Source organism: Momordica charantia (assembly GCF_013281855.1).
Source record: "Momordica charantia cultivar OHB3-1 chromosome 1 unlocalized genomic scaffold, Mcharantia_2.0 BLBB01000001.1, whole genome shotgun sequence".
NCBI classification, from domain to species: Eukaryota; Viridiplantae; Streptophyta; class Magnoliopsida; order Cucurbitales; family Cucurbitaceae; genus Momordica; species Momordica charantia.
Window position 1 is genome coordinate 8,743,544 of NW_028275157.1, and position 27,757 is coordinate 8,771,300.

The 27,757-nt window shown below is 41.9% G+C and overlaps 1 protein-coding gene across 4 annotated transcripts; it reads right to left on the minus strand.

Moving 5' to 3' along the window:
• Positions 1 to 281: 281 nt before the first annotated feature.
• Positions 282 to 27,757, minus strand: LOC111023009 (phosphatidylinositol-glycan biosynthesis class X-like protein). Of its 4 annotated transcripts, none has more exons than XM_088119239.1 (6): positions 27,290 to 27,757; positions 25,532 to 25,645; positions 25,023 to 25,140; positions 7,433 to 7,601; positions 6,975 to 7,141; positions 282 to 605 (listed from the first exon to the last, which is right to left on the minus strand). In XM_088119239.1, exons 2-6 carry the CDS (start codon positions 25,627 to 25,629, stop codon positions 333 to 335), a joined length of 825 nt encoding a protein of 274 aa, XP_087975365.1. In that variant the 5' UTR covers positions 25,630 to 25,645; positions 27,290 to 27,757; the 3' UTR covers positions 282 to 332. The 4 variants fall into 4 exon arrangements, with proteins under 4 accessions (XP_087975365.1, XP_022156039.1, XP_022156040.1 ...); XM_022300347.2 differs by having other exon boundaries at positions 7,277 to 7,601; positions 27,290 to 27,754; XM_022300348.2 differs by having other exon boundaries at positions 7,277 to 7,601; positions 25,509 to 25,645; positions 27,290 to 27,753.

A 27,757-nucleotide genomic window follows, 5' to 3' on the forward strand; every position in this document is an offset into this window, starting at 1 on the left:
ACTAATTTAGGGGATTAGAATGAATATTTTAAAAATTCACAATACCAATTAATTTGATGACCACCTACCTTAGGAATTAATTATTATGTATTTTTCGACACCAAATATTGTAGAGTAAGATAGTCCGTGAGATTAGTAGCAAAACCTCACAAGAAGATTTTGTTGCAGCCCATGTAAAAGTTGGTATCTTTTCATCCTTTTTTTTTCCCCTGTTACTTCAATTTCTATTGCCGCAATAAGAAGCATTATATTTTAAAAGAACATGTGTTTCTTCAGGTCTCTTGAGCCAAAACTTGAAACTTATTAATGAAGTGAAGAGAATGTTGAACCAATTAACATTGCTTCAAACCTTCCCGCAGCCTTACTTGTGTAGAAATTATAATTGATAGTACTGATAACAAAGCAGAAATAAAGGTCACAACACTTATAACTCTGGAATCCGATCGTTTACCTGCAGGTATCGACCATGTAAGGTCAGCCTCGGTGCCATCGGTCTGAAACTTAAATAAACAGCTCCGATTATGTGATCTTTCCTGGATGCTACACTGCAAAAACAAGTCTGGTGCCTTCAATCTAACTTGCACATAACCGCTTTCATCCAATGGCTGCAAACAAGAAGGAAATTTATTAGAAACTATCTAAGAAGCACAGACACACAACGTAATTTCATAGAGTCGTTCGGTTTGAATGCTACATGAAGAACATAAGCCAGATGAAGGAACGGGAAGACCTAGGATGTAGAAGATCATAACATGAGTGATTCGGTAGATTTGGATTCCTATATATCCACTCATGTGGTACTTTATTGTACGATATATACAAGATCCATATGTATAGATATCATCATCTACATCCAGAAAGCCGTATGCTTTGGAAGAAGCTTGTACAGTTTGGGGAGGGGTTTTGATTGATCAAAAAGAAGAATCTACTTCAACCGATATGCCCTTAGGCACGGCCATACATAACATAGAAATCACACTTGGGAAGGGGGGACAATTAGCTCAAAACACTAACACGACACGGTGACATGTTAATCTTTAAAGATTTAGGATACAAATATGGCAAGGACATATTTATTAAAAGAACATATTATTTTTATACAGTTCAATGATTCTCATACTACAAAATTGTATAAATTTATGATGATTATACATTTATGATCCAATGTTTGATATCAAACTTCTCAAGATAAACTCAAACCAAGTGATCGATTTTCTGAATGATTAAACATCTTTGTAAAAAGAAAATTTAAAAGTCAATAATGCTAATGCATTCACCAACATGAGCTTAGCTCAGTGGTATTTGGCACTTCTAACCAAAAGATCTGGAGTTCGAATCCCCACACCCCTATTTGTTGTACTAAAAAATAAAAAAAAAAATAAAAAAATAATGCTAATGCTAATGCATTCCTATCAAAAGAAAAAAAATGCTAATGCATCGGTATGTGTTTCACTCTCAAAATGTTCATGAGTGTATAATACTTGTGATGTAGTTAGCAGTTCTGTTTTAGTTATCTTTAGTTGGGTTGGTTAGTTGGTTAGTTGTTTAGTTAGGTTGGTTATAGTTAGAGCCTTCCTAGCTTCCTTGCTTATAAATAGCAAGCCTTTTCTTTATAAAGGATTATCTTATCATTCTTAATAAAATTCTCTCTTTGGGGTTACACCAAATTGGTATCAGAGCATCAAGAATCTTGGGCTCCTTTTGGATATGGCCGGCAAGAAAGTTATTCCAGCTGAAGGAGATTCTTTTCTTGCCGATAAAGTGGCGGAAAATGCAACCGTACTCTCTCCACGATCATCGACCAATCGTTTACTGATGGTTGAAGGTGCTGTAGCGAATTTGCAGCGGAATGTAGCAGAGATTAAGTAAATCTTGAGTGTTTTGGTGGACAAGATTGATAGCTTGCAAGAACAGCAAGATCTGCCAAGAAAGAGGAACGGTAAGGACATTAATAGGCAAGGAATTGTTATTGAGAGAGGGGAACAACAAGCAATCCCAAGAATGTATCAAGAACCCCTCCCTTTTCAAGAACCCCCCTCCTCGGCGTACCCAACCCCAACATGATCCTACACTTGAATTAGCACAAGATGGCCCAGGTATGTTCCAAGATCCTTTTCCCGCCCCATTTCGGTATCCAGAACCTCGTCGGTTGTGCAACGATCCACGCCAGAATCATATGATTAACCGACGACAGGGTGCTCCACCTGATTCATCGAGTGAAGATGATGAATACCCCGAATGGGAAATGAATCGTAGGGGCAACCCACGACATAACCCAAGGTATCGTGAACCTAACGATTACAAAATGAAAGTTGACCTCCCTGTTTTTTATGGTAAACTTGACATTGAAGGTTTTCTTGAGTGGATCAAGAATGTTGAAAGTTTCTTTGGTTATATGAACACCCCATATCATAAAAAAGTCGACCTTTTCGCTTTAAAACTCAAGAGTGGAGCTTCCGCTTGGTGGGAGCAATTGGAGACAAACCGGTGGGAAACAACCCATAAGAACATGGGAGAAAATGAGAAAGTTAATGCGAGCAAGATTTATTCCTATTAACTATGAACAGGTACTTTACAACCAATATCACAATTGTAAACAGGGAAGCCGATCCATTGCCGACTACACTGAGGAATTCCACCGCTTTGGGGCAAGATCAAACTTGGGGGAAACTGACCAATATCAAGTAGCGCGGTTCGTGGGAGGCCTACGGATTGACATCAAGGAACGGCTACAAATTCAACCAATTGGATTCCTAGATGAAGTCATTGCCACAGCTTTAACAATTGAAGAACAAATTGGCAACCGGTTTAAATACCAATATCAACGTCGTGCCACTGATGCAAATGTGGCTGGATTCAAAAAAGGCTCGATAACCATGGATAAACCCGTAAACCAAGGGGTGGCTTCTAGCTCTAAAACGAAGGGGTTTGATGACATTAACGTGGGGGAGCAAGCCAAGAAACCTAACAATACTTATGGCCGACTCACGTTGAGAAAATGTTTTCGATGTGGCAAAGTTGGCCATTTATCAAATGAATGTCCTAAAAAGAAGGGCAATCAACTTCGTGAAAGATGGTGACAATCTTGACCACGTTGCTGATCTAAATGACGAGGAGGATCGCTTAGTTCTTGAACCCGATGAGGGTGATCCCGTTTCGTGTGTTTTAGAACGCATCCTACTCACACCTAAACTGGTTTCCTTTCCTCAACGACACTCCTTGTTTAGAACTCGTTGCACTATCAACGGGAAAGTGTGCAATGTTATCATAGACAGTGGTAGTACCGAAAACATTGTCTCTACTAAGTTAGTAAATGCCCTAAACTTGAAGGTTTCTCCTCATCCAACCTCATACAAAATTAGTTGGATTAAAAGAGGAGAAGCCTAAGTTACTTCTATTTGCACAATTCCCTTATCCATTGGGGGGAACAACTACAAAGATCAAATAATTTGTGATGTTCTAGACATGGACGTATGCCACATACTATTGGGAAGACCTTGGCAGTATGACACCCAAGCAATACATAAAGGCCGTGAGAATACTTCCGAATTTCTGTGGACGGGAAGGACAGTGGTTTTGCTACCCTTGACAGGGGAAAACACTTCAAATACTAAGAAAAAATAACAATTGTTTCACCTAGCTAAAGGGAAACACTTCTCTGTCCAACCAAATGAGCTAATTCTTGGCTTAATCATCCAGGATTTTACCCCTACCAGCAGTAACCAACTGACCAAAATTCCTCCTGAAGTTACTACTCTACTGGAAAATTTTCCAACTATCAACACACTACCAGCCACATTACCACCCCTCCGAAATATTCAGCATCATATTGACCTTATACCGGGTGCCACATTACCTAACTTGCCTCATTATCGCATGAGCCCCGTTGAATATAAAATCCTACATGAGCAACTCGCTGAATTATTAGACAAAGGCTATATTCAACCTAGCTTGAGCCTGTGTGCAGTACCCGCCCTCCTCACTCCAAAAAAGGATGGGTCGTGGCATATGTGTGTGGATAGTCGAGCTATCAATAAAATAACCGTTAAATATCATTTTCCTATTCCTCGTATTAATGACTTATTTGACCAATTAGGGGGAGCATTGATCTTCTCAAAAATAGATTTGCGCAGTGGATATCATTAAATACTTATCCGACCAGGGGACGAATGGAAAACCGCTTTCAAAACCAACGAAGGACTATTTGAGTGGCTCGTCATGCCTTTTGGTTTATCCAACGCCCCTAGCACCTTCATGAGGTTAATGCATCAGGTTCTTCTTCCTTTTCTTAATAAATTTGTCGTGGTTTACTTTGATGATATTTTGATCTATAGTACCTCTAGGGAAGACCATTTACATCACCTTCAACATGTCTTTACTACACTTAGTGACAATAACTTAGTGATAAATTTGAAAAAGTGCAAGTTTTCGTTTCTGAGATATCATTCCTAGAATTTATTATTAGTGGGAAAGGCATTCATATGGACCCTAAGAAAATAAAAGCAATAATGGACTGGCCTCAACCTAAAACGGTAAAGGATATTCAATGCTTTCTAGGACTTGCATCCTTCTATAGAAAATTCATACGCAATTTTAGTTCCCTAGTGGCCCCATTAACCAACTGTCTCAAAAAAGGAAAATTTTCCTCGGGTACGGAACAAACCGGCAGTTTTGAAACTATCCAACAAAAACTTAGTGAAAGTCCTGTCCTTAGGTTACCACACTTCACTCAACCATTTGAAGTTTCAGTAGACGCTTTCGGAGTAGGCAAAGGAGCTGTTTTATCCCAGAACAATCATCCCATCGAATATTAGTGAAAAACTAAGCCCTGCACGCCAAAATTGGAGCACCTACGAACAAGAACTCTACGCGTTAGTCCGCGCTCTTAAGCAATGGGAGCACTATCTATTAAGCAAAGAATTCATACTCTTTACTGATCATTTTTCCCTTAAGTTCCTTCATACTCAAAAAACCGTGAGCCGAATGCATGCTAGGTGGTTGGCTTTCTTTCAACGTTTTGACTTTGTTATAAAACATAAAACCGGGATAACCAATAAGGCCGCCGACGCACGAAGTAGAAAGGGAAGTTTACTAGCAGTCCTACGAGGGGAAATTATAGCCTTCAATACCTTACCTAATTCATATGCCACAGATGTAGACTTTAAAGACGTTTGGCACAAATTCTCTATAAACGATAACTCTGACGATTTTCATCTTCTATAAGGGTATTTATTCAAAGGCAATCAATGTATCCCTCATACATCCCTACGGACAGCCCTTATTCAAGAACTTCATTCGGGAGGGTTAGCAGGCCATTTTGGGCGTGATAAAACTTTCACCTTGGTAGCAAATCGGTTTTTCTGGCCACAGATAAGGAAGGATGTGTTTAGCTTCATTTTTAAATGTTTTATATGTCAAATAAATAAAGGAACAACTCAGAACACCGAACTTTACCCTCCATTGCCCATTCCTCAATCCATTTGGGAAGACCTATCAATGGATTTTATCTTAGGATTACCCAAAACCCAACGTGGATTCGATTTCATCCTAGTTGTTGTAGATCGTTTCAGTAAGATGGCACACTTTTTAGCTTGTAAGAAAACTTCAGATGCTGTTTATGTGGCCAATCTTTTTTTCAGGGGAGTTGTTCGCCTTCACGATATTCCAAAGACTATTGCTTCGGATCGTGATGTCAAGTTCCTTAGTCATTTTCGGCGAACTTTATGGCGCAAGTTCGACACTTCTCTTAAATATAGCACCACTAGCCACCCACAAACGGATGGACAAACAGAAGTAACAAACCGCACTCTAGGCAACCTAATTCGTTGTCTATCAAGCGACCATCCAAAACGGTGGGATCTAGCTCTTGCCCAAGCTGAGTTTGCTTTTAATCATATGCAGAACAGATCGACGGGGAAGTCCCCATTTGAAGTAGTATATACTAAACTCCCTCGCTTAACCGTAGATATTACTAATTTACCATCTTCTATTGATGTTAGTTTGGAGGCGGAGCAAATGGCGGAAAGGATAGCAAAATTGCATCAAGAAGTCCGTGATCATATTGAGGCAGCCAACTCCAAATATAAAGAAGCTGCAGATAGTAAACGAAGACCAGTACACTTCCAAATTGGAGATCTAGTCATGATTTATTTAAGGAAAGGCAGACAACCTACGGGCAAGTATAGCAAACTTAACAAAAAGAAGATTGGTCCCTTTCCAATCCAAGAAAAGTGCGGTGACAACGCCTACAAGATTCAGCTGCCAGCCGAGTACAATATCAACCCAATATTTAATGTAGCAGATATATTCCCATATCAAGTGCTGGACTCCTTCAAGCTAGCTAACTAAGAACTCGAGGACGAGTTTGTTTTTCAAGGGGAGGAAAATCTGATGTAGTTAGAAGTTCTGTTTTAGTTATCTTTAGTTTAGTTGGGTTGGTTAGTTGTTTATTGTTTAGTTGGGTTGGTTAGTTGTTTAGTTAGGTTGTTTAGTTAGGTTGGTTAGTTAGAGCCTTCCTAGCCTCCTTGCTTATAAATAGCAAGCCTTTTCTTTATAAAGGATTATCTTATCATTCTTAATAAAATTCTCCCTTTGGAGTTACACTAACTTGTTTATTGAGCTTAACAAGTATTTGATATTTGATAAACAAGTTCAAACTTGTATTCAATTTGTTCAAGTATCTGATACGTGTCTATCTACTGGGCTTAAGTGTCCAACATGTGTCCCATTAAGTGTTGGAGTGTCAAACATGGATATGTTATCCAAACTGATAAGGATGGTAGTTAACAGTAAGAACTTGTAAAGTTCCATCCAAGATCCCAGATTTTTGTTTTTTTATTATTTTTTTTGGTAAGAAACAATTTCATTGATGGTACGAAATTACAAAAAGAGGGGATCCTTCAAGACCAGTCCAAAATGCCAGATTATTCATAACAAACTTAAAACGACATTCTAAAAATATTTTTCACACTTACTGGATATCTTGAATGCAGAGGCAGATCAATGGCAAAATGAAGCAAATTATTGTTGTGTGATAAGATATTGGGACCAACATCCTTGTGAACCTCAACAACAGAGCGGTTGGAGAGGACAGAAGGCAATTCCAAATTTGTATCTCCAAAAACAGTTACATCACTAAATACTGCCAAAAGAAGAAAAGATAATAATAAGAAAAGAGTTGAACCTATCAAAAAGACAAAGAAAGCAATGGCTTTTGCCTAGGCTAAAGAGTGGACAATTCTGAAAAGAAACCAAGAGATATTAGCTCATGTTTTACCAGCACAATGTAGAAGATGTTCCAATTCAAAAGGGTCAGTAAAAACTCCCGAGGGCAGCTGTTCAATGATAATAATCTTACAATGATGCGTGGGAACTTGAGATATAGATTTTACGATGTTGAACTTGACCATAGATGAAAGTTGACGATGAGAACCTTCACCCTTAATCTTCCACAGAACCGAGAGACTTAACACAGTATTTAGATCACGTGGTAGAACATCACATTTGTTGACAGGAAGCTCTCGAGTCAGGAAATCATCAAGAAGTGAATCAACGAAGCTTTCATATTTTTCATAATAAGATTCCATAATATATCTTCCAACCTGACAAATTTTAGTACAAGAGTAAGAATCGGAATGTGAAGATAGCCTGTTGAGATGAACAAGACTAGTGCCTTCAGAACATTTATGATGCTCTTTTCCACCACTACCAACACATCAAATAATAGCAAACTGTAAAAGTATCAAAAGGAAAATATATTGGAATATATAAGAATGTTATAACTTATAAGGATATTAGTAGTGGAAAATTCGTAATTACCGAGTGTTCCGGTTGGAGGTATAAATAGGGGGAGTTAGGGAGTGTGGAGGACATGGATTCTTTTGGAAAATCAGTCCATAATTGGTGGATTGTGGGAGAGGGATAGCCTTCTCGAATGGGTATTGTTATGTTGTAATTTCTCTTCGATACTGTAATATTTGTTTCTTGTTGTTTTCTTATCATTGGGATCCTAACACAAACTTTTATGTAATTGTAAACCTCAGTTCCATTTACATAAAGAGGAAATTGCACTTTTAATTTTTAATTTCTAATTTTTTTTATTGTCACAATTCATAAACAAAGAGGGTTAATTGCAGAAAAAGCTTGCCCCTAAGAAACAGCCCAGTTGGCAAGGACTTAGGGTCTCTTAGTCATACTGGCTTACAAGTCTCAAGTTTGAACCTTCTGGTGGACTTAATACCAAAACTCTTGATGTCTCCCGGGTCCGAGTTTGAACCTTCTGGTGGGCTTAATACCAAAACTCTTGATGTCTCCCGGGTCCGAGCTTTGGGGGAGGAGGGGGGCGCGGATGCCCCCTGGGTATAAGGGAACAAAGCTCTGACTCCCAGTTAAAAAAAATATGTTGCAGAGAAAGCTCCCAAACTAGGTGATGGCCACTTCGGTTTCCAACCTTTGTTTAGATCATATCTTAGATCTTTTTGCATTGCCAGTTTGCTGCAAAGGGTTGGTCCTTTGTATTCAAGGATTTTGGTTTGATGATGTGCTAGCCCAAAAGGGTGGATGGATGATTGACTTTTTGAAACTCTAGGTGGCTAGACTTCTAAAGGAAAAGGAAGATCATTTTGAATAAGCACTATTAGGGCCCTTATTTGGAATGTTTGGAAAGAAAGAAATCTTAGGATATTTGAATATAAGTCTTCTTCTTTCGGTTCTTTTTGTCTTAATGTGCAGCATGGTGCCTCTTGATGGTGCTAGAACCACACAAAATTCTTTTGTAATTAATTGATGATTATTAACAATTGGACGGACCTTCTTAAGTAGTTCTTTTGGAGGGAGTTCCCTTTACCCGGCCCCTTGGCTGTTTTTTGGTGTTTGTTTAGATGAATTTACTTATCTCAGTTTCCCATAAAATAAAATTAAGAAAATAAAAAGATACAAAGAGGGCCCAAAGTTATCTGGGCCATGAAAGCTTCAGCAATAACAATAAGGTTCTATTCAGTCTGAGACTCTGAAATAGGTTTTTTATTGGTAACAACCACAGAGAAGATAGCTATTTGACAAAAGCATGCAGTTTCATTTTCTATGCAGTTTAACAACAACAATAACATGAACTTTTATGCATGCAATTCTATGCAAATATTACAAGATGCAAAAGCCTTTGGTTACTAAAACTATGCTTTCCTGCAGCAATTAATTATAATTTAAAACTAATAATATTACGTATTGAGGTGTCTTGTTTCCTTAAGAGTGCACGACACTTCATAGATGACTCAATAGTCAATGTAATGATCTCTTCCTTATCTAATGACCAATGACTAATAGCACTCGACCAACTCAATTACCTTCCAGGTATTCTACCTAAACAACATCAACATTGCATAAAAGCACCCCAAGTTTGACAAATGTACTATCAATGAAATAAAATTTTGGTTTCCACATCAATGTTCTTTTTCTTTTTTTCTTTTTTCTTTTTGATATGAAACGAGAATTTCATTGATGATATGAAATATACAAAAGGCCACATAGGCAATTACAAAAACACCTTCCAATTATGGATAAGATCGTTGAGAGTGTAACAATTGAAGGGTGAGTGGAAGCTTTTACACCAACCAAGAGCTAAAACAGTAACTCTATCAAAAAAAAGGATCAAAAGGAAGAGATTTATCGTTAAAGACTCGATTGTTCCTTTCTAGCCATAGACTCCATAGGAAGGCTTTGATGAAGAGGGTCCAAAGTGTTGCACGATGCTTAGTGAAAGGATGACCCACCAAAAGATAATCAAGGAGGATGGAGGGGTTGTTGTGAAATGCTGTCTTCCATCCAAATGAAGAGAGGAGGGTCACCCAAAATTTGGAGGCATAGCTGCAGCTGAAAAAAGGTGTCCGGGTGTTTCATGTGCCTTGACACATAGGTGGCAGCAGTTTGGGGAGAGGGTGATATGGGGCAGCCTTTTTTGAATCCGTTCAAAAGTATTTAAAGCTCCATGACTAAGTTCCCAGCAAAAAAACTTGACCTTTTTGGGGCATTTTCCTTGCCAAAGAGTAGGGTAGAGGCTGGAAGTGGCATTGCAATTGGACATATGCTTAAAAACAGAGTTGGTGGTGAAAGATTTACTTGGTTCCAGGGTCCAAAACCATCTGTCTTCTTGTGGGGGAGGGTTTACAGCTTCTAGGATCTGTGATAGGTCCAACCATTCTTCGAACTCCTCGTCTTTGAGTGGTCTACGGAAGCTGTAGTCCCATGTTGTTGTAGTCTTGGACCAGTGATCAATAATTTTAGCATCCTTATTTGTGGCTATGGCAAAGAGCCTCGGATAGAGGTTGTTAAGAGTCCCTTGTTGAAACCACCTATCTTCTTTTCCAAAAGTAGCAAAGACTGTTTTCCCCCACCTTGCAGAGAACAAATTCCTTAATAATATGTGTATGATTAAGAATAGAAGACCAAGGACCTTTAAAGCAGGTGTAGCTCTTAGAGGGCCAAGTATCAGATAGAGAACCCATATATTTTGCTGATATTATAGTCCTCCAAAGATAGTGTCTTTCACTAATAAACCGCCAAATCCATTTTGAGAGGAGAGCTGTATTCTTGTGCCTGATATTACCCACTCCTAGACCACCCACATTAATGGGAAGTTGAACCTGCTTCCAGTTAACGAGATGAGGCTTTCCATTATTGGTTGAGCCTTCCCATAGGAAATCCCTAAAAAGCTTGCTGATCTGTTCTTCTGTTCTCCTTGGTAATTTGTATAGGGCTAAATAGTATGTAGGAAGGTTGGATAGGATTGATTGTAGAATAGTGTGTCTCCCACCTTTGGAGATAAATAGGTTTTTCCATCTGCTCAAACGGTTCTGTATTTTCTCAATAATAGGGCACCAAAAAGAATCCATTTTAGGATTGCCATTCAACGGGAGACCCAAGTAGGTGCAAGGCCAAGCTTCCTGTTTGCAGCCCCAAGCAGTGGCAATAAGAGAGGTAATTTGTGGGTCAATGGAGACACCATGGACGCTGGACTTGTTGTAGTTAATATTGAGGCCCGAAGCGATCTCAAAAAATTTGATGATTTTGTGAAGATTTATTACCTTGGAGGGGTCCTTGCTGGTGAAAAGGAGAGTATCATCGACAAAAAGGAGGTGGTTAACCTTAATATTACCACATTTGGAGGAGTATCCTTCGATCTGTCCTTTGTGTTCTCCATAAGTGAGCAGTCGGCTTAGGACATCAGTGACTAAAATGAAAAGAAAAGAGGAAAGGGGGTCCCCTTGTCTCAGTCCTCTGGTTGCTGTGAATTTGCCCCTAGGCTTGATATTAATGATGATGGAAAAGCTTGTTGTGGAAAGACATGCACGGATCCATTTTCTCCATTTTGTCCCAAAACCTTTGTGGAGCATCACAGTGTCTAGGAAGTCCCAATCAACCATATCGAAGGCTTTTTCAAGGTCTAGTTTGATCACAGCACCTTCAAAGTTCAGAGTTTTCCATTCATCCACAATCTCGTTAGCAATTAGGGAAGAGTCAAGGATCTGGCGCCCCTCAACGAAGGCTGATTGGAACTCCGTGATGGTGCTAGGCAGCACCTTTTTAAGCCTCTCGGAGAGGACTCTAGCTATCACTTTGTAGGCACAAGGAATAAGGCTGATAGGGCGATAGTCATGGACTGTCTTGGCACCTTTTTTCTTGGGGATGAGAGCGATATATGTCTCGTTAAGGGCAGCATTAATGACTCCGTTTTTAAAAAAATCTTGGAACAATACCAGGATGTCGGACTTGATGATGTTCCATGATTTTTTGAAAAACTCTGCAGTGAAGCCGTCCGGCCAGGGGCTTTATCAGATCCAAGGGAGATGACAGCCTTGTGTATTTCTTCTTCTGTGAAATCTTGCTTTAATAGGTCCCTGTGTACAATGGAGATCGGATCCCATGGCAAATTGGTTGGACAGCACCTATAACCTTCCTTTATAGGATAGAGAGAAGTGTAGAAATCAATGAACTTTTTTTCAATATCATTAAAATGAGTAAGGCTAACACCTTCTCTGGAAAGAATTTCAGAAATGGTACTTCTTCTCCTTTTGTTGTCTAGAAATCTATGGAAGAATTTTGTGTTTTCATCCCCCCTTCAACCAAATCTGTTTGCACCGCTGGCGCCAGTAAGTTTCCTCTTGAGCAGCAAGCGCTAGGAGGTCATCTCTAGCCTTGTTCCTCTCCATAACTTGAGCAGCAAGTTTAAGGGATTTGAGTTTCATCATCAATCCATGACCTGGCCATCCGTTGGTTGGGTTGCAATGCCACCATCTTTCAAGGAAGGGTGGTTGCACCGCTGGCGCCAGTAAGTTTCCTCTTGAGCAGCAAGCGCTAGGAGGTCATCTCTAGCCTTGTTCCTCTCCATAACTTGAGCAGCAAGTTTAAGGGATTTGAGTTTCATCATCAATCCATGACCTGGCCATCCGTTGGTTGGGTTGCAATGCCACCATCTTTCAAGGAAGGGTGAGAAGGACTATGGGCAAGCCACATATTCTCAAATCTGAAGGGGGTGGGGCCCCAGTTGTTTTGGCCAAAGTCTAAGAGGATGGGGAAGTGGTCTGATGTAGTTCTGTCCATTCTCTTGGCCAAGGGCAACCCAAATCTGTTGATGCAGCCGTTAGATAACAGAAATCTATCAATAAGGGAGAAAGATCTGTTATTAGACCAAGTGTACTTCTCGTTGCTCAATGGGATATCCGAAAGTCCAGTGGCCTCAATGAAGGAATTAAAAAGCCTCGTGCTTTTTGTGAGGGGTCTACCGTGAGATTTTTCCCAGGACCATCTGGAAACATTGAAGTCCCCTGCAAAAATCCACTGTGCCTCACAAAGATAGGAGAGATCTTGCAGTTCTTTCCAGAAAAGGTGGCGGGTACCAGAGGAAGAGGGACCATAAATGCCTGTGATCCAGAAAGAGAAGCCATCAGCGAGACAAAAATTAATGGAGAGGGAGAAATCACCTTCAATGATCTCAGCCACAGCGAAGTCAGATTCGTTCCAAAGAAAAAGGATCCCTCCGCTAGAACCCGCAGCATTGAGGGCGGACCAACTGATCCCATGTGAGCTCCAAAGGGACTTGATGATGAGGGGGTCAACATATGCGAGCTTAGTTTCTTGTAGAATAACAAGATTTGGATTATGGCGGGAGATTGACTGTTTTATAAGGGCTCGTTTATTCCATGAGCCCAACCCTCTAACATTCCACGATAGAAGCTTCATCTGATAGATGAGGGCCCCCCAAGTATTGTCTTCCTCTTCTCGTAATTAATAGAGGTGGAGAGATTCTTCAGTTCTCTGGCTCCTGCTTTAGTCTTTTGTTGTGGCTTTGTTTGTGGCCTGTGTGGTGGGATCGTCGGAGGGATGGTCGTGATGTAAAGGCCCATCTCTTGCAAGTAATTGTCTAGGTAGCGCTTGAAACGGTCAGGGGAGAAGAAGGCCTTAGCTATTTCGTTATCAACAAAGTCTATGTTCAGCGGGTTGGCAGTGATAGGTTGTGCGTCAGAGTCTTTAGGTTCCAGCAGTGGGATAGCATTGGAGGGAGGGGGGTTGGTGTGATGTAAGTAGCTTCAGCTGGGTGACTGGTGGTAAGGTTATTGGTGATCTCGTGAGTGGGCAAATCACCAAAAAGGATTTTTAGGATGATGGGTGTGTGAGGGCTGCTCTAGAGGGATAGTTTTGGGCTTTCCTCGAGGAGGGGGCTGGAAAAGTAGTCCATATCCTCTAGGTCTTCTTGTAGGGGGCTAATGGGAAGGGGGCTAGGTTTCCCTTTATATGTCAAAGAAGGTGGCAATAGTTTATCCCTGACAGCAACATTTTTGCTATTTTTGTGTATCATTAAAGGAGGCTATACCCGAGGTGGGGAGCTCGAGGGAAGAGGGGCAGAAAAGTCCATGACTTTTTCCTTCCCTTTGGACTTTGTAAGGGATGTCTGTCGAGACGTAGAGGACAGTGTCGGGACTCTAGATTTGTGGGCCCATGTGTCAATCTCAGCTGTAGCGGCAAGGTTGGGAACCGCGACGGCGAAGGTCTGGCTCCGAGAGGGAGGTTTTCCGGTGGGTGCTTTTCCGGCTGTTGATTTCGGGGGATTTCTTTGTCCACCACGAGCATAGTGTCGGCGACCCACCAGGTTTTCGACAATGAAAAATGGGTCAATATGGACGGTGATAATGTCTTCATGAGTAAGGGATGGAGGGAGCTCGATGGTTGCCGGGACAAAGCTCGTGTTGTTGCTCTTGACCTTAATCTTGAGTTCCATGAATGGAGGCTCGAGGCTGGATGAGGTACCAGAGACTGCCAAGAAGCCGCCACATCTATCCCCAATGAAAGGAACAACCGTGTCATTCCATAGATGGAGGGGAAGGTTGCGGATGATGATCCAGCCATCGTAGGAGGGGCTTGGCGGTTAGAGTTTATGTTCTTGGTACTCCATTGGAGAAAACGGAGCTGGAAAGGTCCAATGTTTTGCCAGTCGGGGTTTTGGGTAAGGGTAAGAGCTTGTGAGCTATCCTTGCACCTGAGGAGGGATTTGTCGGCATGAATAGGACTCAGGGAGCGGTGGTCGCTGATGGACTCTTGTAAGGCCATGAGGATTGGGTGCCAATCATCCTGAAACGATTGGCGCTGAACAATAACCCATCGACTCCAGGCAAATAATTCGGGAAAAAGGGAAGACTTGGTGGGTTGGTCCAAAGTCAAAGTGTGTGGTCTTTGTAACATGGGTGTCGGGGGAAGAGGGAGGGTGGCTTGTTCCCTAGTTTCAGTGGCGGGGGGATGATCAGTGTTGTGGGCATGCTTGTCCAGGGTGTGTTCCCCATGGCCGCATGTCCAAACCATCCTCACCACTCGCTTTCCTTTCATGTCTTTAAAAGCTTTCTAGTGTAATTTTCTTGTAACGGGTTTTTGGGGTTGTAGGTGGAATTTGGCCGAGCGGCTTTGGAACTAGGTGTGTATTAGTAAGATATGTAAGCACGCCAAATTTCAAGCCAATCGGAGTTCACACGGGCCCTGTAGGCCACCGAGTGACTCCTCGCCACTTAGGACGTCTACACCTGCCACACCAAAAATGCCTTATAATGTACCTTAGGGGGGACCAAGTAGTCATCAAACCTCCCCCGACCAAGTGTTGTATGCTTTCTTGCAATCAAAGCTTTCTTGCATCCAATGTCTACAATGCTTGTTTTAAAGATGTTTTCAACTGTTTTTCTCTCTCACGTTTTCTAAAACCAATTTTCTCCTAAAACGTGAGCGGAGGCTAGACCCACGACCGAGATTGTCCGCAACTTACAGTTTTTCCCGGCTGACTTGCTCGTTTGAGCTAGAGCAAGTGCCGCACAATCGCTCGAGCTGCTTTGAAAAGGTGCGATTGTGACAAGTGGTATCAGAGCTTAGTTAGCTCCTCGACCCGAAAAAGTTCGGAACCATGTCGGCGACAAAACAACTAAGCAAGTCGCACGTCGACCGACTGGTAGAGATAGAAGAACAACTTCTCTACCTAAGAGAAGTCCCAGATTCCCTCCGTCTGCTGGAGGCACGAGTTGATGAATTCTTCGAGAAGTTTGGAGAAATAGACGCAGTGAATGCCCGTGTAGACGGGTTGCCGATACAAGATGTAGCCATGAGGGTTGAGGCCCTAGAAAGCAAAGCTACGCGTCCTGGTAGCTTCGAACGTGGAGACAGCTCCACGAACTCAAACACAGATAGAAGTACGTATGGGTGAGTTAAACAATTCGCATTCGGCAATGATGCAATTGTTTAACGAAATGACAGAAGACTTCAAAGTAACCATCGACACCCTCCGAGCTGAGATGACTGAAATAAGCACTAGAGTGAACCTAACCATGCGAGCCGTGGGAAATCAGGCTCCCAACCAAGCGAACATGGGGTTCAACAAGCTGAAGGTCCCAGAGCCCAAACCATTTAATGGCAATAGAGACGCAAAAGATCTCGAGAACTTCATGTTCGATGTGGAACAGTACTTCAAGGCTACTGGGACAACGTCAGAAGAGATGAAAGATGCATCTTACTGATGATGCAAAACTGTGGTGGAGATCTAAAGTCAACGACATTCAGAATGGTCGATGCACGATCAACAGCTGGGATGATCTTAAGAAGGAATTGAGGGGTCAGTTCTTCCCCGACAATGTCGAGTTCATGGCTAGAAGGAAGCTACGTGAACTCCGACACACTGGAACAATCCGAGACTACGTGAAACAATTCTCTGCCGTGATGCTGGATATTCGCGACATGTCAAAGAAAGACAAGGTGTTCGTCTTTGTCGAAGGACTGAAACCGTGGGCCAGAACCAAGCTGTATGAACAAAGAGTACAAGACCTTGCCACCGCCATGGCCGCTGCCGAAAGATTGCTAGATTATAGCAGTGAGCCATCCCACCCAAAAAAGAATGCTACAAACCCCACTGGGGGAAACAAGACGTTCAAACCCTTTACCCCAAAGAGTGGGGGAGCTGACAAGAGACCTCAAGGCCCGAATCCCGGTCCTTCCCGAGGACCCTATCCACAAAGTCAAAATGCTCAAAGGCCGATATCATGCTTCTTGTGCAGGGGTCCCCACCGGGTAGCTGAATGCCCGCACCGAGCTGCCCTTACTGCCCTTCAAGCATCCGTTCAGTCGTGTAATGAATCTGAAGTTGAAACGGATTGCGAGAAGGAAGAAGACGAAGAAACACCTAGAATGGGGGCGTTAAAATTCCTATCGGCCATTCAAAAAAGGGTCAATAGACCCAAAGGAACGTCCGAAAAGGGGCTTATGTTCGTAGATGCTACGATCAATTCTAACCCTGCCAAGAGCACCATGGTGGATTCGGGTGCAACCCACAACTTCATATCAGAACAGGAAGCCCGCCGACTGAAATTGACTATTGAGAAGGATACGGGTAAGATGAAGGCCGTCAACTCTGAAGCTCTACCCATTGTGGGAGTTTCTAAAAGAGCGATGTTGAAACTGGGGACGTGGACAGGCAGTGTCGATTTCGTAGTGGTTCGCATGGACGACTTCGACGTTGTACTGGGGATGGAGTTCCTCATCGAGCATAAAGTCATACCGATGCCTTTGGCCAAGTGTATGATCGTCACTAGTAATAGTCCCACTATGGTCACAGCTAGCATCAAACAGCCTGGTGGTATAAGGATGATATCCGCGTTACAGTTGAAGAAAGGCCTCAACCGGCAGGAACCTACCTTCATGGCCATTCCGATGGTCGAACAGCCGGTGGAGACAAGAGATGTCCCACCTGAAATTCAAGTTGTCATGAGAGAGTATGTTTACATAATGCCAGATAGTTTACCGAAGACCTTACCCCCTCGACGAGGGATTGACCACGAAATCGAGCTCATTCCAGGAGCTAAACCTCCGGCAAAGAATGCTTACCGGATGGCTCCACCTGAGTTAGCTGAACTCCGAAAGCAGCTAGATGAGTTGTTAAACGCTGGGTTCATCCGTCCAGCTAAAGCTCCCTTCGGAGCCCCAGTGCTGTTTCAGAAAAAGAAGGATGGGACGTTGCGTCTGTGCATTGACTATAGAGCCCTCAACAAAGTCACGGTTTGCAATAAGTACCCCCTCCCAATCATAACCGACTTGTTTGATCAATTACATGGAGCTAAATACTTCACGAAATTGGATCTCAGGTCGGGCTACTACCAAGTGCGTATTGCAGAAGGTGACGAGCCTAAGACTACTTGTGTGACGAGGTATGGGGCTTTTGAATTCCTCGTGATGCCTTTTGGATTAACGAATGCCCCTGCCACGTTCTGTACTATGATGAATCAGGTCTTTCACGAATATCTCGATCAGTTTGTGGTAGTCTATCTAGACGATATAGTGGTTTACAACCCGACGCTGAAGGAACACCAGATCCATCTCAGATTGGTCTTCGACAAACTAAGGCAGAATCAGTTATACGTAAAGAAGGAAAAGTGTGCGTTCGCACAAAAGCGGATCACGTTCCTTGGCCACGTGATCGAACAGGGGCAAATCAGTATGGACACAGATAAGGTAAAGGCGATCCAAGAATGGAGAGTCCCTACTTCTGTGACCGAGTTGCGCTCCTTTTTGAGGTTGGCCAACTACTACCGACGATTTATCGAAGGATTCTCAAGGAGAGCCACCCCAATGACAGAGTTACTGAAGAAAGGAATGACCTGGATGTGGTCAAAGGAAAGTCATGACGCCTTCGAAGATCTAAAGGCGGCCATGATGAAAGGCCCAGTACTTGGGCTAGCCGATGTGACGAAGCCGTTTGAAGTAGAAACGGACACTTCAGACTACGCTTTAGGTGGTGTCCTTCTCCAAGATGGTCACCCGATCGCTTACGAAAGTCGCAAGCTGAACAATGCGGAACGACGTTATATCGTATCAGAGAAAGAAATGCTAGCAGTCGTTCACTGCCTCAGGTCTTGGAGGCAGTACTTGTTGGGCTCATATTTTGTGGTAAAGACGGATAATAGTGCAATTTGCCACTTCTTCAATCAGTCTAAGCTAACGTCCAAACAGGCCAGGTGGCAGGAATTGTTAGCCGAGTTTGATTTTAAGTTTGACCACAAGGCAGGAAAGTCCAACCAAGCTGTCGACGCTCTTAGCCGTAAAGGCAAACATGCGGCCCAATGCATGTTAGCCCACATTCACGCCAGCAAAGTGGACGGGTCGGTCCGTGACCTCATCAGAGAATATCTTCAAAGAGACCCCTCCGCCCGAACTGTGGTCGAACTGGCTAAGACCGGGAAGACCCGCCAGTTCTGGATCGAAGGGGACCTATTATTTACAAGAGGAAACAGACTGTATGTGCCAAGAATGGGAGACCTGAGAAAGAAGCTCTTACACGAGTGTCACGATACTCTATGGGCTGGTCACCCGGGGTGGCAACGGACTTATGCCTTGCTGAAAAAGGGGTACTTTTGGCCAAATATGCGGGAAGATGTGATGCAATACACGAAGACCTGTCTTATCTGTCAGCAAGATAAGGTAGAAAGGACTAAAATAGCTTGGTTGCTTGAACCCCTACCAACTCCTACGAGACCATGGGAGAGTGTGTCGCTCGACTTCATCTCCCACTTACCCAAGGTAGGAGAACATGAAGCCATTCTTGTCGTCATCGATCAATTTTCCAAATATGCAACCTTCATTCCGACTCCCAAGACGTGTTCCGTCGAGCTGACGGCGCAGTTGTTCTTTAAACATATAGTGAAGCTATGGGGAGTTCCGACGAGCATCGTTAGCGACCGGGATGGCCGTTTTACAGGAACCTTCTGGACTAAACTTTTTTCTATTCTGGGTTCAAGCTTGAACATTTCCTCGAGCTATCACCCACAGACCGATGGTCAGACCGAGAGATTCAACAGCATGCTTGAGGAATACCTACGTCACTTCGTCGATGCCAGACAAAACTGGGTCCAGCTGTTAGATGTGGCTCAATTCTGCTTTAACGGCCAGACAAGTTCTTCAAAAGGAAAGAACCCCTTTGAAATTGTGTGCGGAAGACAGCCGTCTATGCCACATATTCTTGACCACCCGTATGCGGGGAAAAGTCCTCAAGCCCACAACTTCACAAAGGAATGGAAGCAGACGACAGAGATTGCTCGAGCATATTTGGAAAAAGCTTCCAAGCATATGAAGAAATGGGCCGACCGCAAGAGACGCCCTCTCGAATTTCGAGTAGGCGACAAAGTCCTTATCAAGCTGAGGCCAGAACAGATTCGTTTCCGAGGACGCAAAGACCAGAGACTCGTGAGAAAGTACGAGGGACTAGTGGAAGTCGTTAAGAAGGTAGGGAGTGTCTCGTATAAGGTGGTATTACCAACTTGGATGAAGATCCACCCGGTAATCCATGTGAGCAATTTAAAACCTTATCACCCCGACCTTGAAGATGACGAACGCAATACTGTTGTGCGGCCCGCCATCGACTTGAAACTGAAGGAAGACAAAGAAGCAGAAGAGATCCTTGCAGAGAGAACCAGAAACGTGGGGAGACCCGTTCGAAAAGTTCGAGAATTCCTCGTCAAATGGAAGAACCTACCTGATGCAGAGACCAGCTGGGAACGAGAAGAAGACCTTGAAGCCTGGAAGACGAAGATCGAGGACTTCAAGCTGCAACAGTTGACAGGGACGTCAACCGTTTAAGTGGGGGAGAATGTTGTGGGCATGCTTGTCCAGGGTGTGTTCCCCATGGCCGCATGTCCAAACCATCCTCACCACTCGCTTTCCTTTCATGTCTTTAAAAGCTTTCTAGTGTAATTTTCTTGTATCGGGTGTTTGGGGTTGTAGGTGGAATTTGGCCGAGCGGCTTTGGAACTAGGTGTGTATTAGTAAGATATGTAAGCACGCCAAATTTCAAGCCAATCGGAGTTCACACGGGCCCTGTAGGCCACCGAGTGACTCCTCGCCACTTAGGACGTCTACACCTGCCACACCAAAAATGCCTTATAATGTACCTTAGGGGGGACCAAGTAGTCATCAAACCTCCCCCCGACCAAGTGTTGTATGCTTTCTTGCAATCAAAGCTTTCTTGCATCCAATGTCTACAATGCTTGTTTTAAAGATGTTTTCAACTGTTTCTCTCTCACGTTTTCTAACTTGAGCGGAGGCTAGACCCACGACCGAGATTGTCCGCAATTTACAGTTTTTCCCGGCTGACTTGCTCGTTTGAGCTAGAGCAAGTGCCGCACAATCGCTCGAGCTGCTTTGAAAAGGTGCGATTGTGACAATCAGCAAACAGAGGTAGCCTTTTTTATTGTTGAGTTTTTCAAACCAGAGGGTGTAGTCATCACTCCTATGTTCTCGAAAGAACTTGTGTGTGAGTGGGGTGTCGAGCAGCAGGCTAAGGGAAGAAGTAACCCAACTTAACCCTATTTACAGAGGCCCAAGTGAGAGATAAGGAGAAGGATCAATCCCTTCCAGCTTCAGTGATCCTAGCACGACTCCCTCTGTAGTGCTTATCAACGTTGATGGTGAAGGATTTCCTATCAATAACTACATTACAGGGCTGGTAGTTCCAGGGGTTCATGTTGGTGGTCGGAAGCTTGGGAGAAGAAAAAAGGAAGTTTAGAGGGGAATGGTGGTCGGAAGATGGGTACCATGGTTAGCGGCGGTGGCGGCGGTGTGGTGGGGGAGGGGGGAGAGAAGATTTCTCATGATCCATCCTAACACGTGAGTCATTCTTTATCACAGGAACAATGGGCAGGCACAGACTCTTAAAGAACATCAATGTTCTTTTTCATTAAACCAAAACATTGATTCAGCATCCTTTTAGTCCAATAGCTAAGTTAAATCAAGCCACTTACATCAAAGGAAAGCTACGGTCTACTGATTCCATCAACTTCAAATCTTTCCCTCCTATCAATTACAAGATTTTTTTTTAACAAGAAACAAACTTTTCATTGATAAATGAAAGGGAAGAAAAATGCTACACCAACAACTTGAACAAGAGAAATAACAACCATAAGCATTTGATAAGAGCACATATCGGAGAATGCCAAACAACAGAGTTATTTATGTAGTAGTAACAAATATATGCAAGAACAAAGGTTTGAACAAAGAACCTGTACCACGGGGAAAAAAAGCTAGCTGGATAAACAAGACAGGGATCGCCCGCTCGGCAATGCTACCTTGGGGAGGAGACAAAACACTTTAATATAACAATGGAAACTCATATTCAAAAGCTTAGGTGGCCAAATGCTACCAGCAAATGCCTACAAGTTGCTACCATTTGAAGATCCTGATGTGCACGATTAAGGAACCAAAAATTCAATGTGCAGAGAGAAAAACCTTTTGTATAGGATAGAAGTTGCACAAGGTTGTTAATGAAGATTTATCGGAGGTTTCCTAACAAAAGAATTTAACTTACTTTTTGCATAGGATAACCAATTACACTCTTCTATAAAAATGGATTTCATTCCATCTCCTCCTCGGAAGGAGACTTTGGTGGTTAAAAAAGCTTCTTGCGTAGATAATCAAAGTTTTTTTAAATATTTTGAAGATGTAGGTCTTGCCCTAGTTCCAATCACTGAATAGGTAACCTTTAATTAAGGGCAACAGATTTTTGGTTGGTTCTGCTTTACAGCATTTTTTAGGGTTGAGATATTATCGTTTTCGTGTCTTCTCTTGGTGGAGGGAGGTTTCAATTTCTTTACTTCTGGTGATCAGCTTGTGTTAAGTGATTGTTTTGGATATCATTTTCGTGTCTTCTCTTGGTGGAGGGAGGTTTCAATTTCTTTACTTCTGGCGATCAGCTTGTGTTAAGTGATTGTTTTGGTTTCCTCCTCAGCAGTCGGTCCTTTTGAATTGACAAGCTTTATTGATAACAATTTTCAGCATTTGTTCTTGGACTTCAGATCTCATCTATTTCATGGGTTTTGGGTTTCTATGTTCTGTTTGTTTTTCTTATTCTTTTTCCAACAGTGATTGCTTTGGTTTCCTCCTCATCAGTCGGTCCTTTTGAATTGACAAGCTTTATTGATAACAATTTTCAGCATCTGTTCTTGGACTTCAGATCTCATCTATTTCATGGGTTTTGGGTTTCTATGTTCGGTTTGTTTTTCTTATTCTTTTTCCACTTCCTTTGGAAGCTTGTATCCTTGAACATTTTTCTTCCTTTTCATATTATCAGTGAAAAGTTTGTTTCTTGTTAAAAAAAAAGTTCCACAAGACATTCAGGTGTCGCAACCTTTAACCAATACTCAATAGACAATCCAAAAAAAGAGTTAAAAGGATATACTACGACTTGAAATATTTGTAGAACCTGATCCATTAACAAAATGTCCTTGTTAATTGCCGATTTGCCCCTTCTCCTTTTGCACAAAAAAGAACTTGCATGTTTACGTAACCAAAGTTTTCCATCCAAAAACTCAAGGAGATTTCTAAAAATATTTCAACAAAAGCTAGAGATAACACTTGGATCGACTCTACTCCTTTGTCTGTCTCTTTTCCTGATTTGTATGCCATTTCTACTAAGAAGGAAAAGTCAATTGCAGATTGCTGGATTTCAGAGGCCATGACTTGGGATATCGGAATGAGAAGGAACCTTTTTGATAGAGAAATGGAGAGATGGGCAGTCTTCATTGGAAAGTTAGAAGGTGTGGTTATTGGTCAAGGTAGAGATTCGTTATGGTGGAAGGCGGACAGCAAGGACACCTTTTCAGTGAAATCTGCATTCTTTGCCATCACTTCCCCCTCCCCTAAGCTGAATACTGCCACCGCTTCTTTTATTTGGAATTTCAAGGTTCCTAAGAAGGTAAAGGTTTTACTTTGGACTCTCTTCTATTGGGGAAGAAATACTGCAGATAAAATACAAAGGAAGCTTCCTCATTGGACTCTTTTCCCTTCAGTCTGTACCATGTGCATTAATCGTGCAAAAACGGTGGATCACCTCTTCCTCCATTGTTCATTTGCTACTAGGGCTCGGAACTTTGTGGCTTCTCTCTTTGATCTTGCTGTCTGCGTTCCGAAGAGAATTGATAATTTTGTGGCTGAAGGTTTTGGTGGTTCTAGGCTCAAAGGAAAAGCTTATGTTCTATGGAATAGTGCTGCTAGAGCTCTTCTGTGGTTGGTTGCTTTGGAATGAATGAAACCATAGACTTTTTGAAGAGAAAGAGGCTTCTTTTGACTCTTTTAGTGTGAATATTAAGCATACCGCTTCTTGGTGGGCTTCGATCCATAAGAAGGTTTGTTGTAACTATGGGTTCTTTTTTATTCTTCAGTGTTGGAATTCCTTGATTGTATAGTCTCCTCGGGGAGGGTCCCCTCGACCCTCTGCCACTAGGCTGTCCTTTTGCCTCCAAGCTTCTTTTGATTTTGAATACGATCTTTTTGTTTCTTATCAATAAAAAAACAAAAAAAAAACAAAAGCTAGAGATAGAATTTTTTAGATACAAACCATGCATCCATAGAAAAGTTAGCGATAGTTTTAAAAGTGGGATTTCATTCATCCCTTCTATCTTAAAATTCATTTGATGTTCATTAAGTAAAAAAGTATGTAATATCTAAAGGAAGGCTATATAAGGTAAAGGGATCCATTTGGTCCACATTTGTTCCTAGTTGTTATCAACTCCCATTTGCCTACAATTCTTGCATTACTCCAACATAGAATTGGCATTGTTGTAGCCAAAACGAAAAAGAAGAACATAAGTTCCCATATCTAATTAAGAAAACTCAATCTTCATCAACTCAATCCAATTGTGAACCAGGTGTGCAAGTGCAACATTCAAATTCCTACAAGTAACCAGGTGCGAACCAGGAAGCCTTTCTTTAGCTAGTGCTTCCCCTTGTCAGGCTCTTGTTTTTTTGTCTGCCGGTGTTTTTTTTGTATATTTTTTCATTTATCTTAATGAAAGTGCAGTTTCTTATTAAAAAAAATAAAAATAAAAAAAATCCTACAAGTAACTGAGTTGCACAAAATAATAGATGTAACTCTTGAACTCATACCATCCAGCTACAAGCTAATATAAACCAGCTAAGAACGAAACAAGAAATAATCAAAGCATAACAACTTTAAAATATGAGTATCCCCCAATCGGCCTGAGATTAATGCCACCTTGATGTTTTATACTAACTTGCAAGTGTATTGAAGAAGCTAGGCTAGCTAACAACATGAGATGAAGTAAATTCTTTCCAAACTCATAATGCACGCATGATAGAACCCCAAACACATTTTCTAAATAGCTTCATATCTGGTTTGGCATACACTCTTCCTACTTTTCATGTTGATTGGAGAATAAAAATAAAGGAAAAACCATTAGGAAATCTATTATTTAAAAAAAAAAAGGGCGACGCTATAGAGAAAGATCACAATTTTTATAGAACAGCTACATGGAGCAAGAGTTCACTAACAATTAAAGATATAAAAACTAATAGCATAATTCTAACCTAAACCCAACAAATAACAACTTTTAATTAACAATGGAAAATAGTGAGATATGAAGACCAAATATAGCATATAAAACAGTCATACATGTCATATCGTAGTTTACACAGAAAAAAGAACATAAATTACTAGGGCTGACCTTACTAGAATGTGAAGAGCCATCAAGGCAAGCACCGAATATAGGGTAGAATATCAACGAAATTCCCAAGAATAAACAAATACAAACAGGAATACCTTGCTCGGTCTTCATCACATAACTGAAAAAATGAGTATAAAATGTTAAGGTTTGAATGTTTATCTATAACGCCTATAACAGTTCTGTGAAGGAAATGATAATAGTAGCCCCGAATCCAAAACTATAGATAGAAAAACAAAAGAACACTTTGATTCGCATGATTTGCAAGTTTCATAAAAGGATTGTGAACCTTTCCCAAAAGAAAAGGGAAAATTGAAAACTTTCCATTTTCCCCTTTCTTTCTCAGAACGAAGCTTGCAAATTCAATGAACATATGAAATTATAAATGGAGAGATCGACCCAACAAAAGCCTAGGAATTACCAAATACGAACCCCAGTTAACAAAAACTAGAAAGAAAGGTTAGTTTAAAAAAAAGTTCAACAACTTACATGAATAACATTACTCGATCTACCTGCTTAAGCCTTCTTCCCAAGGCAAACCCTGAAGAACATATCTAAACCCTGTGAATTTCTCAACCAAAGTATAAGCGTAACTTGTCCTCAATGGCATTCCATACGTAACTCTCCTGTTTAATCAAACAGTTCAATCAACAAATAAGCAAAACAGCTGAAATTATCTAACCAACAAAAACAAACTACTGAACCCCAAAAAGAAAAGAAAAAAAAAACATGCAAAACGATGGATAATCCAATTAAGTTCTTCCTACACACAACTCAATCAACCTATCCTATTAACAAAGAAAAATCGCAGCCTAAGGTTCTCCTTAGTCAAGCCTCCTCCATGTGATCACCATGTTCATAAGCCTGGTCATCGGGGGTATTAAAATACTCTATAAGTAGCTCTCACTAACTACACACAATCAACATGCTTATCGACACAACATCCAGCAGAACATGTCAAGTCAGTAATCATGCTTAACAGGATATATCTATTTAACAAACTCAACAACATACAGTCAGAATACACCACACAAGTGTTCTCAGCTACAAGACCCACTAAGCCTTGGCTCTCTCAAGCTTTCCAAACTTATCTCAAGTTCCTACTAGTTACTCTCCAACTCACTAAGCTCTCCAAACCCCTGACCATTTGTACCCAAGGCTCGACACTTCTCCACAAAAACTTGACGCTCAACGTTTGACCATTTGTACTCAAGACCTCGATGACTTCACAACTTACTGGCTCTTGACCCTTTGCACCCAAGGCCCCAATAGTTGTTTTCCCTCAAGACTCATTGTATCGACCATTGACCATTTGTATCCAAAGCCCCGATACTCATCTTTGTCCAACTTTGGCATATCATCCCCTTGACCATTTGTACCCGAAACTTCGATACCTAATTTGTGACATATTAGCCCCCGACCATTTGCACCTGAGGCCCTGGCATTCACCCATTCTCTTACCACAACAACCAAGTACTTACATTCCACTCCTAGTCTGCAACTAGGATTCTTGCAACTAGGATTTTTGCAACTAGGATTCTAGTACATGCTCTCTAACCATGCTCATAACAAGGCGAAACTTCACAACTAACTAGCCCACCATGCTCTTATCACAACTTAAGAGAACTCACAACCACATAAGTTTTAACAACAACCTGCACGTTCTCATCACAAAGAGCACAAGTATATGGGTCCTCAAAAAAATTAGAATGCCTTACCAAGTACAGCCAAAACAAACAAACAATTTCCACAACAAAGTTTCCACTCCAATGAAAATAAACACAACATTTCTCAATGTGCTCAGCATGCTGTTGAGTCAACAGGTAATCAACACAACATATGATTAGCACCAAGTGGGTTCTCAAAATTATCCAGCTAAATACATTAAACAAACAACTTAATCATCCAACTACAAAACATGCTTACAGCCAACCATAACAAAAACATATCAAGTGAGTATAATCATATGAGATATAAATGTTAGAGTTAACAATAACATATAAAAGCACTCAACACACACATGCCCTTAGTACTGCTTACAACACTCCTAACGCTCCTAACTCTTGAGTTGGTTCAAAACCTAGGCAAAAAATTAAAAAAACAGCATGTTACAACTCGACTTCGGCCCTATTCCTTGATTTTGTATAAAAAAATAGGAAAATTTTCATATGCAATTTATCGACAAAGATAAGACCTTAATCATGAACCAAATCAAGTGGGTATTGATTCTAAAGGGGTTCGAAAGGAGTCAGTTACCCACTAGCCCTTACCAGAATCGAATGGGTCCTTGCTGAACGGCGTCGATCGAGCTTGGAAAAACAATGTCGACAAGGGGTGGGTAACACAGATCCGAGCTGGTTTGAGCTTAGGTCTGTGCCGTACGTCGTCAAAAAGGGCAAAAAAGCCGCGGGTCTCGGTCGGAAACGCGTGAAGCTCGCCGGAGGAAACTGCCGGAGGACCGCCGCTGCGCTGGAGAGGAGACGCCGTCGCTCAGGTGCTGCACCGCCGTGGGTTCGAGGTCACCGCCGCTGCCCCTGCTGCCGTGCTGCTGAAACCGGAGCGCCGAGAAAGCCAGAACACACCGCCGTCGAAGGAGATGCCGGAGAAGACGTCGTCGCCGGAGAAGGAGGGTTGGCGGCTGGATATTCCACGATGGGGGGTGGCTGCTCAGAGAAAAAGAGACGGGGAGACCAAAGCTAGAATTTACTGTTTTTTTTTAAATTAATAAAAGTTGCTTT

What these genes read in the sequence shown, in the direction of transcription:
- LOC111023009 (XM_022300347.2), bottom strand. Translation starts at nt 25,629, where the DNA reads ATGCCATTGAGGACAAGTTACGCTTATACTTTGGTTGAGAAATTCACA. An exon ending in TGGGAAGAAGGCTTAAGCAG is followed by an intron (nt 25,141 to 25,531) that starts GTAGATCGAGTA and finishes TCATTTTTTCAG; the next exon opens with TTATGTGATGAAGACCGAGC. An exon ending in CTCTGCATTCAAGATATCCA is followed by an intron (nt 606 to 6,974) that starts GTAAGTGTGAAA and finishes TCTTGTTTGCAG; the next exon opens with CCATTGGATGAAAGCGGTTA.